The 16,605-nt window shown below is 48.5% G+C and overlaps 1 protein-coding gene across 6 annotated transcripts in view; it reads right to left on the bottom strand.

Moving 5' to 3' along the window:
• Window positions 1-764: 764 nt before the first annotated feature.
• The window catches only part of SLC39A14 (solute carrier family 39 member 14), a 47,832-nt gene continuing 31,991 nt past the window's right edge, over window positions 765-16,605 (bottom strand). For 5 of the 6 annotated variants that reach the window (XM_084767686.1, XM_084767687.1, XM_084767682.1 and 2 more), the window contains exons 2-9: window positions 16,070-16,342; window positions 13,545-13,731; window positions 10,800-10,969; window positions 7,767-7,886; window positions 7,054-7,242; window positions 6,729-6,936; window positions 5,609-5,793; window positions 765-4,080 (exon numbers count right to left, since the gene is read on the bottom strand). In XM_084767686.1, the coding sequence (XP_084623812.1) occupies window positions 3,934-4,080; window positions 5,609-5,793; window positions 6,729-6,936; window positions 7,054-7,242; window positions 7,767-7,886; window positions 10,800-10,969; window positions 13,545-13,731; window positions 16,070-16,327 (1,464 nt within the window). In that variant the 5' untranslated portion in view covers window positions 16,328-16,342 and the 3' untranslated portion in view covers window positions 765-3,933. Of the gene's footprint in view, window positions 4,081-5,608; window positions 5,794-6,728; window positions 6,937-7,053; window positions 7,243-7,766; window positions 7,887-10,799; window positions 10,970-12,802; window positions 12,973-13,544; window positions 13,732-16,069; window positions 16,343-16,605 lie in introns of all 6 variants that reach the window. The other variant, XM_084767683.1, reaches the window with a different exon arrangement.

Raw genomic sequence — 16,605 nt, 5'->3', positions numbered from 1 at the left:
GTGTCAGGGTGTTAGATCCCCAGGAACTGGAGTTACAGACAGTGGTGAGTTGTCATGTTAAGTTGTAGGAATTGAACCTGGGTCCTCTGGAAGAGCAGCAAGTACTATTAACTACTGAGCCATCTCTCTAGCCTCCTTCACACTGTAAGATGGTTTCCTCAGTGAACTATGGTGAAATCTCTCTATGTGACCATTACCACGAGTCCTCTGTAGGTGTCATCTAACAAGAGCTAGGTAAACACCATCTTATGACCTACACAGAGTAATTATCCAAACAAGGACAGCTCTTTGCTTTTACAAAAGGAGCAAGATGGCTCAATGGGTGAGGTTGTTTTTTACCAAGCCTGATCACTTGAGTTTCATCTCCAGACCTGTACACACTTTGACATGTGTGTACATATCAATGTGCATGCACGCACATACACACACACAAAATGTAAAAAAAATAAAGGAAAAGCAACATAGGTGGAGTTCTATACAAAACTCTAGTATTTACTCTTTACAAGGCCTCACCCATAGCTAAGTGCTTTGCTCACCCGTAGCCCAAAGCGAATCGTTTTTAAAGTAAGTGCATTATATACTATGTGGTGTCCCTTCCAAATTCCCATAGCCAAAATGTAAGCCAGATCTGGTAAAAAGCACCCTTTGTAAATCATCAGCACATGACTGCCACCTTGTGTCAAAGATTCTTCATTACATCCCAGATCTTCAGGCCAAAAAAAAAAAAAAAAAAAAAAAAAAAGACAACTTGGGACTCTTACCAATTACAGAATATAGCTTTATTTATAGAATCTTACAAATAAAACATTTACAGTCCACATGACATAAGTTATTTTCTAATTCTTCTCATAATACCTGAGTTATTTAAAAAAATACTGTGATGGAACTGTAAAGGGAACTATGAATAAAATCCTCTTTCTTTTTGTAAAAATCATCTAGCTTAGCTACATCTCTTTGGAAGAGGGTTCACTAAAACTGGATCCTAGGTGATCCAGAGAGAGAAGCCTTTAAAACCCAGAGTGAAGGGTTACTGAAGAACGCTCCCCCTGCTGACACCAGACACTAGATACTGGAGTCAGGGATGAGGTGTGCAGTGTCAGACCCCAGGCCTGGGTCAGGGCTCCTCTGGGTACAAGTACTTTCCTTGCTAGTGTTAGCAGGAGACAGAAGCTACAGGCAGTAAGGCCAGGGGAGAAAAGTCTGCCAAACAGCTTGCCACCCTTTAAACTTTTTGTTTGTTTGTTTGTTTGTTTTTCAAGACAGGGCTTTTCTTCGTCACCCTGCCTGTCCCGGAACTACGTAGACCAGGCCTGCCTCTGCCTCCTGACTGCTGGGATTAAAGCTGTCGGCCGCCACTGCCCATAGACTTCTCATATGTACAAATGCTTAAACCAGTAAGTTCAACATTGAAAAGTTAAAAAAAAAAAAAAAGTCAATGGACACCGTCTGTTGCCAACAGCAAGGATGATCAGTTGGCAGACTGGAGCATGCTCCCCACCCCGACCTGAGCCTCACTGATGTGGCCTTCTGCTCTGAAGAGGCCCCAGGATTTCCCTGCAAAGGCAGCCAGCTGCCAGCACAAGAAACTTCTAGAGCTCGTGTGAAGTGTGTGTGGCAAGCGCTCTATCTCATATTTAAGACTACTTTTAAGCTCTTCTAAATACACTAAGCCACCATCCTATTCCGGCACAAAGGGTATTTAAGGAATAACGGGATCCAGAGGCGATTCTAAAATTAAAAATAAATTACACGAACTAGGTAAAGCAGAATCTTTCAATCTTTTGGGGAGGGCTGAGGTGGTGCTGGGAATGGAATTCAGGGTCTCACACACACACTAGGCAAAAGCTCTATCACTGAGCCACACCCTCAGCTCTGTACTCCTAAACGCTATGGTTTTATCTTCATTCTGTCTTGCTGACGTAGGAGCTCGCTCCGAGCCTCCTGATTCTGCTTCCTAAGCGCTGAGACCACACCCTGCTCAGTCTTACATTTGAGTTTCTGTCAGTTTTCTGATAGCTCCTGAAGCAGTTGTAGGGGAAATAAAACAGGGGGTGGGGGGGGGCACTCGTCTTCAAACAGTAACAACCATGACTATGACGATACGATGTTAGCTTAGATGCTAACATAAAAGGAATTGGTTCTTTGGTAAAACTGGACCCTCGTGCTACCAGGACCCGGTCCTGACATTCAGTCTAGAACCTTGCTTTTCCTCTTCTTCCTGCCTCTTCTCACAGGCAAGAGGTTAAGACCAAGAGAACTGAGCAAATGCCTAAGTTTCCCCAGTTGTGTTGTCAGGGTTCCTGGTTTCAAGCATGTTTCCTCAAGAAGATGAAGAATGAACATACAGATATGTACATGTGGCCATACGTATATGAACACGTATGTGTTGGTGTGTGTGTGTGTGTGTGTTCATATACATATGCTGCTTCTAATGGACAGTTCTCCTGTGGCAGGAACAGAAAGACTCAGGCATTGGCAATGAGCCAGTACTGTCAGTCATGCAAACAACGGCCCCTGGGCTGTGACTGTGGGCACCACTAAGAAAGGCTCTGGGAGAGACTGGCTCCCCAAAGTGGCTAAGGAATCCACATATCAATATGATAATAATAAATTAATTCACTTAGTGAACCTGGAGGTGAGCGCCCCTGGAAGCCAGAGTTCGGAGGAGGGGGCTCCACAGGGCCTGGGGCTGGCCTGGGGCGTGAAACGACAAGCATAACCATCTGTTTTTCTGGACCACATGAAAGCAGTTTACACTCAATTCAATCCAGGATTCAATCTTGTTGTCTGGGACCAGGAAATGGTAGGCAGACAGTGCCCTTTTAAACCCACTGGCAGCAATGACGTCTGCAGCCCTGACCTCAAGGTTTGACCTTAAGGTCCAGAGTCCCTTGGTATTCAACTATTTCTGCAATTACCAAGTCCTAAGTGTGACACACACTGACTCCATTTCTGATTACCTTCGTCACGACAAGGAAGAACCAACCATGTCCCAATTTTATGAGTCAGGTTCTACTTGGCAGAAGTCTTGACCAGGGGAGATGAATTTGTGCAATTTCCCCTCTAACGCAAACACCTTATGTGCTCTGACTGTGCTCCTGGTGAGGCATTTAAAAAGTATCTGGAAGGAAGCCAATAGGAAGGTGTGAGAATCAGGGCAAAAGTGAGCCAGCATAGAGCTCTTGTGGCTCCAAAGAAGGTCCACAGTGGCTCACCTGGCTGATGACGTGACTCCAGATGCTGCACACAGGCAGCACGCAGCCTCCCAGTGGAAACCAGGGAGCCCCAAGGAGACAGGAACCCATCCCTAGTTTAACTTCCTTTTCACTCAAGACAGTCCCTGCCTCTCTTGTCTGCTCTACTCATTGGCTTGGAATGTCAAGTACGGGGAAAAACAAACAAACAAACAAACAAACAGAGGATTCTTGTCTGCTGCCCTTTCTCTGTAAATACATGAGAAGACATCTGAAGATGGACCAGCTTTGTGAAGTCCAGGGCACACACATTTAGGGTCACAAGCCTCAAAGCTGGAGGCCACCCTCAGATTTCTAACCAAACCCTGACCACTGGCTTCATTTTTACATTGTAAAAGATTCCACGTCTCTCGGTGCTTCTTCCAAGAGACAAACATGAGGGTGACGAGAAGGAAAAGGGAGGCGTGTCCTACACGTGGCATTTCAGTTGCAGAATCGTGAGTGGAAAGGGTCGGGGAGCTGGTCCGAGGCACTAACTACCTAGAGATTTGCAGGGCGGCTTCTTCCTGGGACAGTGCGTTCAGAAACAGCTGATGTCTGAATGCAGGCAGGCAGGCTGTGCCAGTGTTTAAAGAACTGTCTCTTCCATGGCGCTTCATGGATGCTGAGTCCTCAGGCCAGGAACCAGATGGCCTAGAGCCCAAATGGCCAATGCCACGGGCTCCCCACTGGCAGGGTCTTACCCGATCTGGATCTGCCCTGAATACATCGTGAGGACCAGCATGATGGAGAAGCCGGTTAAGAGGCCAAGATTCTGGATGACAAAGGGGACCAAGAAGCTGTCCTCCCTTTCGTCCTCTTGGCAGACCTCGTTCATCTCAGGGAACTGAGGAAGGAGAGAAAAATGAGTTACAGATTCCGTTACCATTTTGCCAGTCACAGTGATTAGGACGAGTAATGGTTTGAACCCCTCTCCCCAACCTGCACCCCACCGCCAACCCCAATTTCAGATGTCTGACTCTCAAGTGGCGCTGGCATTTTTGGAAGTTCTGGAGACTTCTCTAGAGGAAGTAAGTCACTGGGACATTATCTTTGGCCATTCCCTGTAGCTCTCAACAATATGGCTGCTAAAACAAGACTTGAACAATGCCGACACCAGTTGACATGTTGGCACAGACTGGGGAACCTCACAAAGCCCACCGCCCCCCTCCATAGATGAAGGGTTATAGACAATCAATGACTACCCAGGTAGGGAGAACTCAGTCTTCCCCAGGGATAAGCCCTCTTAATTGGGTATCCAATACACATATACATACAAGCAACACTAAATGGACTCAGCAGATTGTACATGTATAATAGATATGTATTATATATCTCTCAATAATAATTAGAGAGAAAGAGGCCATCAACTTGAGAGGGAGCAGAGGGGTGGGGGTGGGGATGATATATATATATATATATATATATATATATATATATATATATATATATATATATATATATCACCATTATTTTGTGGTACACAGGTTTTAAGTAATATTCTTTCTTTCTCATTCACGTTTTTCTTTTTGTCTACATGTTACACCTTTTCTATCAAATTTAAATAAGGACCCTAGACTCAGTAACATCAATTTTTTTTTTTTTAAATAACAGAGAGACCAAAGCTTTCCCTTTAAAACCTAATGACCTGCTGGGTAGAGTAGTTCATACCTGTCTGCCCAGCACTGGGAGGCTGAGGCAAGACCACAATGACTTAAGGGCCAGCCTGGGCTAAAGAGTGAGACTCTAGTCTCAAACATAAGCAAAAAACAAACAAACAAACAAAAAAAAACAAAACCCTAATGCTGCCTTGAAAATGTCTTATTACTATATTGTTTGGGATTTTAAAAAAATTTTATCTGCTGTGTACAGGCATTTTGCCTGCATGTATGTCTGTATATCACGTGAGTGCTTGGGCCCTTGTACGACAGAAGAGGTAGGAACCCCTGGAATGGGAGTTTCAGGTGGCTCTAAACCACCATCCCGAGTGCTGGGAATCAAACTTGGGTTCTCTTCAAGAGCAGCCATGCTCTTAGCAGCTGAGCCATCTCTCTAGCCCCGGTTTGCTACATCTTAAATCAGTGCACTGGGTGGCGTGTAAAAGAGACCTCAATAAAGCTGTTATTAGAATCAATATCGTGGGCTGGTGAGGTGGCTCAGTGTGAGAGAAGACTAGCTGCCAAGACTGAGGACCTGAGTTCCATCTCAGGAACCCCTACGATGACGAGAACCAAGGCTCACAAGCTTTTTTCCACGAGAATGAACACACACCGATACAAAACTCAATGTGAAAAGAATTAAGAAACAAACACTCTAACGTGGGGCCTTTTATCTGGCCCCCTCCTATCCATGAGTCAATCACAAACCACACTTACCATGTCAGCTAGAGCAATATACAAGAACATTCCTCCAGCCAGTGCGAAAATCCAGTTTGCAGAGAAGTGACTGCCAGCCAGGATGCCAAAGGCCAGACCCACATAGCAGCAGCAAGCAGAAAGGAAGTTGAAGAAGAGAGCCTGCTGGATGCTCATACCGGCATTGAGCAGGATGACAAAGTCTCCTACAACAGGGATGAGAGCAGGAAGGGTGTTGAGTCGGGATGCAGACTGCTAACGAATCAGACTGCTTCAGCTATAGACAAAGCACGCATGGGTTAAAATCCCAGACTCAGATGGTACTGGGACAAAGGCATCTCTATCTTCCAAATCTCACCATGGCCGCTGAGCATGGGGGATGGACATACTTCATAGAGTTTTGAAAGCACGTAAGTATCCAGCAGTGGCCTCATTGCTCCCCACCTAGAGGCTGGAAATAACTCACAGGACCTTTAAAAGTAGATAACTAACTAGCAATGGCCTTGTTTCTTTTTTGACGGATGGTGAAATAAAAATAGCTCCCTTTCTCCTAACGCATGGTAGTTCAGGAAACCAAATTGAGAGAGGGAGACGCTTGTCGTGAGCCAATAAATGCCAAAGTTAGGACTCTGAGTTATGGCTGAGTCTTGAGCTGTGTTCTTAGTCTCCCTTGATTAAACACATCCTTAAGCTCTGGCTTGTCTGGCTTTTCACCTGCCACACTGACAGACTTCCAGCTTCCATGGGATGAAAAGGACGTAAGAGATGATCTTCACTGAGCATCCAGAAGAGCGTGTGGCACCTGGTAAGTCCTTTTCAACATCTGTTTGCCTATAATCCCCTTGATGAGTCTAAAAGGCAGGTGCAGTCATTGGTCTCACCACACCAGGTGGGGAAACTGAGCCACCGCACATGGGGCTCACGGGATTAAAAACCTTCCTATTAAAGAGCTCCAACATTCTAAGCTACGCTCCATTCAACTGTTTCCACTCACCAGTTCGACTGAACACGTTTGAGACTGTGTGTTAATTCAGTGAGTGCTGTGGTGGAGGAGGGAGGCAGCAGGGGATGGGACACACGAAGGGTGTCTCAGACAGAAACCGAGACAGCCGGCACTGAGGGCTAGGGAATGTGCACTCACCTAGCTCGTGTGGGAATTCTTCACAGAGAATGGCCACTGACGTACTGATGCCTTGGAAAACGGACACGGTGAAGGAGGCACCAATAGCCAGGCCATCGATGAAGTTGTGGAGACCGTCGCTTAGGGTGATCATCCAGGCCAAGGTGCCAATATCAGAGTACCGCACCCCTTTGAGCCAGTAGCAAGCACTCTGGGACGCCTGCAGGTCCTGTGAAAAGCATATCCCAGCGGACTTTAGAATAGAGTGACTTTAGGTAAGCCCGACTCATCAAGGCCACGGCTTCCTGAAGGCTTGCCCAGGAAGAGCTCATGATTACTGACTGACCTGCACAGACATAGAGCTTACGATGACCTTCTCCTGCATGCCCAGGGCCTTGCCATCCAGCTCGCTGTCGCAGTGCTGAGGGATCATGTGGCCCAGGTCCCCGTTGTGTAGCTTCTCCGTCACACCCTCCTCCTGGTCCTTCTTGGAAGGAAGTGTCTCGGAGGTAAAATGGTTATGTCCGTGATGGTGCTACGGAATGGAGGGGGATCAGGGTTGCTGACCAAAGCCACAGGCTGACACAGGACCCACTTAGAGGAAGCACGCTTACGGCTGGGGAAGACCTTATTATCCAAGGGAACTAAGCAGGCCGCATGCAGGGATATGGGGAAACTGCTTTATTCAGTGGCAACTCATATGAGGGCAGGGCTTTCTATTAGATAACAGCACAATCCCTTGGTATCACCCGATCCAGGGAGGTGACCACTACTCTAGTGCTTAGAGTTTTCCTTCAAGATGGCCATTTCATTAAGCTTGAACAGGCAGTGTTGATCCCATGCCAGGCACTGAGGCCTCTCATTGGAGCTACTCTAGTCAGAGCTGTTCCTGGATATACATCACCAAATCTCTTTACTGTCTTCTAGAGTGAGAACGCCAGGCTGGCCCCACAAGTGCCTTCACATGCCGCTACGCCTCGCCGACCTATGTCAGCATAGTTTTGGAGCTAGAGCTCCCCCCCCCCCCCAGATGTTTCACCGCTGCCAATTGGGTCTCACCTCATTCTTCTGCTTCAGGAGCATCTTCAGGATCTTCTCTGTGAAAAAGAAAAGGTAGAAACCCCCAAACACCACTGCAGACTTGGAGACATAATTGTCCTGAGGGTTGAAACCAAAAGCCTGTGGGCACAGGAGAACAGAGTGAGTTCAAGTCCATGACTGCTCATCACTCCCTCTCACCTGCTTACTACTCTCTCCACTCTAGGAAACAGGCAGCCTTGGGAGCTCTGCGGTCTGCCCCTTCTCTCTTGCCAGCAAAAACCCAGCCTTGACACTCTCCTGACTCGCCAGCATTAGCCTGGGTGTGCTGGGTATTCTCTTCTGACACAAAAGACAGGCCATCTTTAGGACTGTCTCATCCTAGGGTTTGGAGCCTGGAACTTGTGAGTGCGCGCTAGACAATCACCCTGCTACTAAGCTCTCTAGCCCTTAGGGTTTTATTCTATGTGTTTTAGATTTGCTTTATTTTTATTTATGTGTGTGTGTGTGTCTGTCTGTCTGTTTGTGAATGTGCATGTGGGCGCCCAAGGAGGCCAGAAGAGGGTGTCAGTTCACCTGTACCTGGAGCTGTAGGCAGCTGTGAGCCCAGTGTGTGCTGGGAACCAAACTCTGGTCCTCAGAAAGAATAGCAAGCATTTTGGATGCAGAGCTATACTTGGGCTGGAGAAAAGACACTGCAGGTGATTTTCTGTTTTGTTGTTGACAATGATGACCTGTTTGTTTTGTTGTTGTTGCTGTTGTTGTTTTGGTTTTTCAAAACAGGGTTTCTCTGTGTAGCCTTCGCTGTCCTGGACTCATTTTGTAGACCAGGCGGGCCTCGAATCACAGCGATTCGTCTGCCTCTGCCTTCAAAGTGCTGGTACTAAAGGCACGCGACACCACGCCTGGCTGACGACCTGTTTTGGTACAGGATCTCATTCCACAGCCCAGGCTAGTCTCAAACTCACAGCGATCTCCTACCTCAGACTCCTAAATGTTTGGATTATAAGCAGAAGCTACAATGACCACCATGACTGGCTAACTTTCTTCCTCCTCATTTCTTTTTCCTTCTTTCTCCCTCTCCCCACACCCCACTCTCTCTTTACTAGGTCTCACTACATAGACCAAGCTGTCCCCAGATTCACAGAGGTCAGCCTTCCTCTACCTGCCCAGTGCTGGGATTTTCTCCTTTTAATGAGGACACTGTCTTTATTTCTGTCAGTACTTAGACACACAAGCAGTCAGCAAATTCCACCGTTAAAGGGAGGCCACTGCGTTTATTTTTGCCTCATCCTTGGTTGATCCACCCATAAACACAATGGGAAGTGGTTTAGTTACGATGGCTAAAAGGGGGGCTCCATCTCAGTTCCACAGCAGGAACTGCAGCCTTGTCCTGACCACAGAACCCTGAAAAGACCACAAACCAAAAAAGCAGGATGTGTCCCTGCAGGCATCAATCTTGGGGTGGTTTAGAGCCAGGTCTAGTTATGCCTACAGGCGAGGGTGAGGTGGGACGGTCCTCTGCATCTGGGAATTTGCGGCCAGCCTCCCAACAAAGATTCCACCTCTTTACAATGTAATAAAAATATTTTTGAAGAGAATGGAGTGGAGGGTAGTTGTTTTGAGCTCTTTCTGGAAACTTCACTTATTAAGTTAGGAAGAAGGAAGAAGGGCTCAGGATACCACAGCCAGAAGCAGCCAGAGAGCTAAGCTCGGCTCCTGGTTTATGGCTCAATTCCCGGCACTCAGCAGGCTGAGGCAGGAAGACAGCGAATGTGAGACCCTGTCAAAAACAGAACTCGAACTCTCTCTGGAATAGGACACAGCCAAGAGCTGACCCTCCTGAGAGGGAGCCCCCAAAGTACTTCAGAGGCAAGAGCTTCCCCTCCAGGTGTGTGAAGCAGCACACTCAGTCACAACTCGAGCATCATCGGCAAATGCTAAAGACCAAGTCAGTCCTTGAGAAGAGGTGCACCCTGGGGGAAAAAGTGACTGCAAAGAGCCAGGAGGTGGGGTTCAAGAGCACAGGACTCATTAGGCCTGGGCCTTGGGCTTAGGGGAGTGACCTTCCATGCAGGTCAGGCTCTGTGGGTTATAAATAAATAAATAAATAAATAAATAAATAAATAAATAGGTGGAAAGATACGACAGTTGCTCCACTACGAACACAAAACAACACTGTGGAAAGCAGTGTTCTCCAGAGCATGTGAAATTCTCTCTTGCCTTTGCTCGGGCCTGCCAGACCACCTACAGTGAAATGCCTTGTGCTTATTATAATTAGTGGGTCTACTGAAGGTATCTCACTAAATCAGGTGGACCGTCTCCAAAGATGACTACCCAGGCTGACTACACTGGCTCTTTTCTTCTGTGGCGGATCACCCCACACGAAGGTGCTACAGATGTACTGTTGCCTTTGGATTTCCTCTGCCCTCAAACTGCCTTCCAAAGAGAACTGGGTTTTGACAGAGACCTGTGGATTCTGTTGTGGTTTTGTTTTCCTGAGCTGAAGCCTTACACTGAAAGGCAGAGCTACGCTAGCTTGCTTGTTTCCCATTTTTGTTTTTTATATCTTTTTACTATATATATTTGTTTATATTTGTGTGTGTATGAATATTTTGCCTGTGTGTACACATGTGCTGCCTGGTGCCTGCACAGACTAGAAAAGGGTGTCCGATCCTTTGGAACTGGAGTTACAGACTGTGAGCTCCAGGTGGGTGCTGGAATCCAACCAGAGTAGCCAGTGTCCTTAACCACTGAGCCATCCCTCCAGTCCCAAGTCACCCTGGCAGTTCACACAACAGTTCCAGTATTTTGGAGGCTCTCACATGCCTGTGGGGTGGAGCCTATTGTTTACCATTTTATACCAAGAACAGGGAGGTATGGAATCCGGAGGTGGCAAGGATGGGATTTCAATCTAACTCTTCAACCTCTCCTAGTCCCTGCCTTGGTCCTAGCTTTCCTTTCCAAACAAAAGGACGCTGGGGGCCTGTCCCTGTACCGGCTGCCCCCTAACAGATGGGGGTGCTTTGGGGAGAGTGCTGCAGCTTGTCATACCTCAGGGATGAGCTGGAAGAGGGCGTTGGAGTAGAGGGTTCCAATCGCCAAGGCTATGAAGTAGAGCAGCAGCCTCTTGTAAAAAGTCTTCTTCATGAAGGGCACCACGCTGGCCCCCATGAGGGAGCAGAGGGAGATGACGGTAACGCAGAGGATACCGTACCCCCATACTGCCAGCCCACCCAGGACAGGGAGCAAGGCAACCACCATGAGGGAAAGGAGGTCGAGAGGAGAGTTGTGGGTAGTAACGAAGGAACCCAAAAAGAAAACCAGAGACAAGTAGGGAGGGAGGGAGAGAGACATAGGAAATCTGTTAGTGATTCGAGTCTGATGCAATTTCCTTTAATCAGTGGGGGGGGGGGGTGAGGAGGAATCTGAGGTGGTCTTGGAAGCCTGTGACTACTGTCCCTGCTCCTGAGTTGGCCCAGGTCGTACCTGGCAGCTGGTGTGACTGACAAACAGGGCAGGATATCCCTCATCACTCACATGGCCAACATGTGCCCGCTCAGGCCCAGCACAGACTTTGGACTCGAGGTCATTTAATAGGACACCAAAGCCAGCGGGAAGAAAATGTTTGGTGCGCCACTGGCTCTGCTTCTGCATATTTAAGCCATGTCATGGAGGCTTATGTGATGACGCGCTACCCAAGGATGATTTGGTTTGTGCAAGATATGGACAAAGTGGTGCACAGGGCAAGAAGGAGCAGAGAACAGGCAAGATGCGCTGCCCATCAGATTTGGTTTCTGAGCAGTTGTGTCTGTTCCTGCTTGCTCTGAGAGGGGCCCGGTGTAGAAAGCAGAGTTCCAAGACCAACTCGTAAAAATGTATTTCAAATGGCACACTCTGGGTTGTGAGAACAGCCCTCAGGAGGAGCAGTACAGGACCGTACCAGGTTACAACCCTCAGTGTGACCTGAAGGGTAGGTCATGGACAATGGCAGTAGTCCCAATCAAACAGGCAATGAAACATTTCATTTCAAATCCTTAAAAAAAAAATTAGTAAATTCAATGGCAGGAGCTGAAAAAAATAGCCCAAGATGAGGCCTCCCTCTAGAGCCATGTGGACTTTAGAACTTCTAAGGGAGCTAACCTTAGCTCAGTTCTTCCCTCAGGACAAAGGAGTGGGTGGGGCACAGCACCTTTACTCTCCTTGGTTGAGGAAGGCTAGGATGGCAGGAATTTTTACAAAAGTTTCACCACACCAAAATGGCCAACTAGGTAGCTAGGACGTTATTTCTCCAACATGTGCCTGAGCTGAAAAGTGGGCAGACTGCCAACTTGGGTCTTATTTTTGCAGCTCCTTCAGTGATGACGATTAAAGAACAAAATTACTAAACATTTTAAAACAGTGGGGTGGGTGTCCCAGGAGGTCAGACCTGTCAGGGAAAGACCAAGATGCAAGGTACAAACCAGTGAACTTCTCTCTCATGTATTGCATTTTGTTTATTGTTGATGTTGTTTGGTTTTGGTGGGAACAACCTATTTGCTAAGTTGCCCAAGCTGTGATCCTCCTGCCCCAGATTTCCAAGCGCTACCATAGCTGCCTTGGTTAAAGGCAGGAAGCTCTTGAGGCAGTTCTACACAGATTCTCACGGTAACCTCCCTCCTGTCCACTGCATTCCTCATGGATGACCAAGCGGAGTCCATATGTGAGCCCCAGGATTTCCCTTACACAGATGGGGCCTGCCTGATACATTGCACCCACAAATTGCAAATTCTGCTTTGGACCCCTATAAATGGGGCCTCTGGAATGCAGTCAAAAGAGACCCCTGAGAGAGGACACGTGTTAAGAACCTTGCATCTGACGTCACCTGAAGGGGCCGGAAGCCAACCTGAGTGAACAGAGGCACGAGAAGTTATTGGAACCCCCTAATGTGAAGAGGAAATTTGTTTTTCGGGGTGGCAGTTGTCGGGGGCCTTAGAACATAGAGGGAGAGTATCAGCCAGAGGGGGACCCGGCTGAGGCGGCCCAGGAAGAGCGGACGCGCACCCCTTCTACTGCACCTCTGGGATGAGCTGGAAGAGCGCGTTAGAGAGCAGCGTTCCAATGGACAGGGCGATGAAGTAAGTGAGCACACGGCTGAAAAACGCTTTCTCCGTGCAGGGCAGGACCAGGACTCCCAGGAGAGAGGCCAGGTTAATCAGTGAGACACTGAGGAACCCAAAGCCCCACACTGTGGAGGAACAAGAACAGACGAGGGCCTCCATTACTGAGGGCGGGCACTTCCGCTGCTGACGGTGATCTAGGCACACAGAAAGCCAGCAGCCGCCTCAGGAAATGTTTGGTTACTCCATCTCTTTCTAGGGAAGCCTCAGAAGGACAGTGTCAAGGTTGCTGTCTGAACAGCTTACCTTTTAGAGGGACAGATTGGAGACCCAACATGGCAAAGGGCATACCATGAGTTAGACAGTACGTGTATTTATGACGGCAACACGTGTTAGGTCAGGTAGCCCTTGCTGGCTAGACAGGACTGACTCAGATAGGGTGAGTTCACTCTAGCTAGAGGGGAGGTACTAGGGGGCTGGGTGGGGTAGAGTGACAAAGTAGCCAAGGGAGGTCATAAAGGTCAGCACCCTTACAGTTTAATGAAAACAAAGCATGAGTTTAAAAAAAAAAACCTATTCGCCTGGCCCCGTGTTCACCAGTCAGGCCACCCGGGGTCTGGTGATGTAGTGTAACAGTCTATTGCACATGTCGGTCACCAAAATGCAGCAGCTCTCTATTCTTCCCCCGCTCCTCACTTACCTTCAACGGCACTTGGCTTCCCCTCCTCAGTCTGCTCGTTTTCCTTATTCTCTTGGTTTTCTGAGGTGCAGGCCTGGGAATTCAACTGCTGGAGAATGGTGGGGCAGAACTCCTGAAACTCACTCACCCCGATCTGAGACTGCTCGCTGAAATTGTGGGCAGCAAAGAGATCTCCAGAGCTAAGGCACTGAAAGCAGAGATGGGACAGAAGGGCTCTTAGAAACTAAAAGCCCTGCCCTGCACTGCACAACTCAACCAGGCAAAGAGCTCAACCCAACTGGCTGAGAAATAAAGGAAAAAACAGACCAGCCAAACTGCGCAGAATCCGGAGACCCATCTCCAGGCATGAGAGTAAGGAAACCCTGCCTTGAAAGCCTGGTTCGAATCTCAGATCAGCCACCGCCATGACAAATGCTTAGTATACTCTACTATAAATGTTTGCAGGAAGAGTTTCTGAATAATCGGACTCCAAGTGGGACCTTAATCTCAGCTCCTTGGGTGGCTGGAGGCAGGGAGATTGCAGCCTCAGAGGATGCTTGGGCTACAAAGCAAATTCAAACCCAGCCTGCACAGTTCAGCGAGACCCCCTTCTCCGAGTGAAAAAAAGAATAAGGTAAAAAGAGTACTGGGAAGGCCAGGCGTGGTGGCATACGTCTATAATCCTAGCACTGAGGGAGGCAGAGGCAGGTGGATCGCTGTGAGTTGGAGGCTAGTCTGGTCTACAAAGCGAGTCCAGGACAGCCAAGGCTACACAGAGAAACCCTGTCTTGAAAAAAAAAAAAAAACCAAGAACAGTGCTGGGAGCTATAATTCAGGTTAAAGTGTGTGTCTGGTATTCACCTGAAAGGCCTAGGTCCAATTCTACTGGGGGTGGGGCAGGAGTGGAGGACAAGAAACCAATCATAGGACCAGGATGTGGTTTCAGAAAAACAGGATTCTATCTGTAAACCTGATAGCAAATTTGGCTGTACTTCACAACAAACTAGGGAGCTACCCTGCAAAAATGCTGATTACAGATATGTATGCTGGAGTAGGGACCTGTGCTGGCTAGTAGATACAGGCACCCATAGCCTGGGGAAGTCTTGCCTATCATGGGAAATACAAACAAACTCTTTCTGCACGCAAGCATGTGTGCGTGTGCTGCATGTGATGTGCGCACGCAGTCATGAAGCCAGGAGAGGACCTGAGTGTCCTTTTTCACTACTCTCCCTGCCTTACTCCCTCGAGACAGTCTCTCGTTGAAGTTGGAGCTAGGACGGCAGCCAGCAAAACACAGCCCTGGAGGATCACAGAATGCATGGCTTCTGGGCCTCTTACCTGGGGGCTGGGGATTCAAACTTGGGTCCTCAAGCGGTCAAAGGAAGGGCTTTTATCACTGCGACATCTCCCTAGCCCACACGGCCATTTTTCTAATTGTGTTTTAGTCACAGAAACCGCAGTCCTTCTCCAGCTGTTCGTTGTTGTTGTTGTTTGGTTTTTTGTTTTTGTTTTTGTCTTTTAATTAGAGTCAACCCTCTGGGAATGCTGACAATATAGGTTTTTAGATCTAGAAAGTTAAGGGCTGCACTCTGATGCCCCAGAACCCTGCTGCAGACCCTAAGGCCACTTTGTAAGTTCTCTGTACTCAGGCCTGCCACTCACTCACTGCCCATGTGTCACACTTGGCCTCCCCAGCGATGCTGACACTTGTCACACTTGAGCAGCTCCCTCCGTATACATGCCATACAATGCCCTGTCCACTTCCTCCTTTCAACGCCCAGCCTATTCATCCCTCAGGGTGTGGCTTCAGCATGCCCCATGCACAAACCCTCAACTGTTCTGGCACCTTCACACCCCTGTGTCCTAGGCAAACCCCACAATTACAGTGCATGCCACAGAACGCGATAATTCCTTTTCATTCCAGCTAGCTGAGCCACTCACCCCGACTGTGGCATGTGGGTCCTCTGCAAGAGCGGCCAGTGCTCGTAACCACTGAGCTCCCTGACTGTGATGTGCATTTCTCCACTTCCCATGATGCTCAGTATGAGGAACAAAACAGAATATAAGGACTCTACTGGCTGACCTCTAATGGGCTATGACAACAACCCCAGACTCTGAGTAGCTCAGATGAGACTTAGAGACTAGATTAGCAAGAGCCTGAGACTAGAGTCTCTGCCTCCATCCCTACAACCGCCAAGAAGGCACTCCCCAGAAAAACAATGCCTCCTGCATCTGAAGGGATCGTGAGGTGCCATCTAGCACGGGATGCAAATAGTAAACTCTGATGGACGTGCTGCCCTGGGAGCCATGATTTGCCAGCGGTGACCCAGGTACAAGCTGCGAGGCATCTGGGGGCCGAGGATCCCCTTCATACCCCTTTGTAAGGGCACAAAGCCCCATGTGGGTAGCCAGGAGGCCTCACTAGAGATGCAGAATGTGCTGACCCCAGCGAAGTGAGAGCTTACTGCCACCAAGGCCTACCTATCCCTCTTTCGAAGCTGTGGGGCTGCTCTGTGCCGGGCAGCATTAACTGAGAGGAGCCTTACCGTGGAGACGTTCCTGTGTCCTTCCTTGCGCTGGGTAACGTTATCCCGGCCTACTCCCACACTGTTGAGTAAGGTCTTCAGCTGTGGCAGGGTAAGGCTGTCATTTTCTCCATAGCGTTCCATGAGATCTTCCAGGAAAGACTTGGCAGTGAGAGGCGGCAGCGCAGCAGAGGAGGCTTGAGCCCGGGGGACAGACCACCCCAGAGCAAACAGCACCAACAGGAGGCAGCTAGGGAGGGCTGGGTGCAGCGGCTTCATGGTGACCAAATACACCTAGAGGAACACAAAAAAGCAGGGTTAAGGCGAGGTCCTCTTATCTCTCTCCACACACTCAAGTACCTCAGAGTACATTCAAGGGCAAGGGACTCCTCCCCCTCCCCCGAGTAGGATGAGCATGGAGTTCTGACTTAGCCTCCCTCTCTATGTGCTCCACCTGGCTTTGGAGAAATCCTTTTTTATGAAGAGGTAAAACAACAAGAAAAAGGACACGCTGGGCCCTGGGGGACATGCCTCTCAATGCCTAGCAGGGAAAGGCA

This window comes from Acomys minous (genome assembly GCF_964271855.1).
Source record: "Acomys minous genome assembly, chromosome: 18".
In the NCBI taxonomy this organism is placed as follows: domain Eukaryota; kingdom Metazoa; phylum Chordata; class Mammalia; order Rodentia; family Muridae; genus Acomys; species Acomys minous.
The sequence above is the reverse complement of the archived record's forward strand: the minus strand, read 5'-3'. Positions and strand labels throughout refer to the sequence as shown.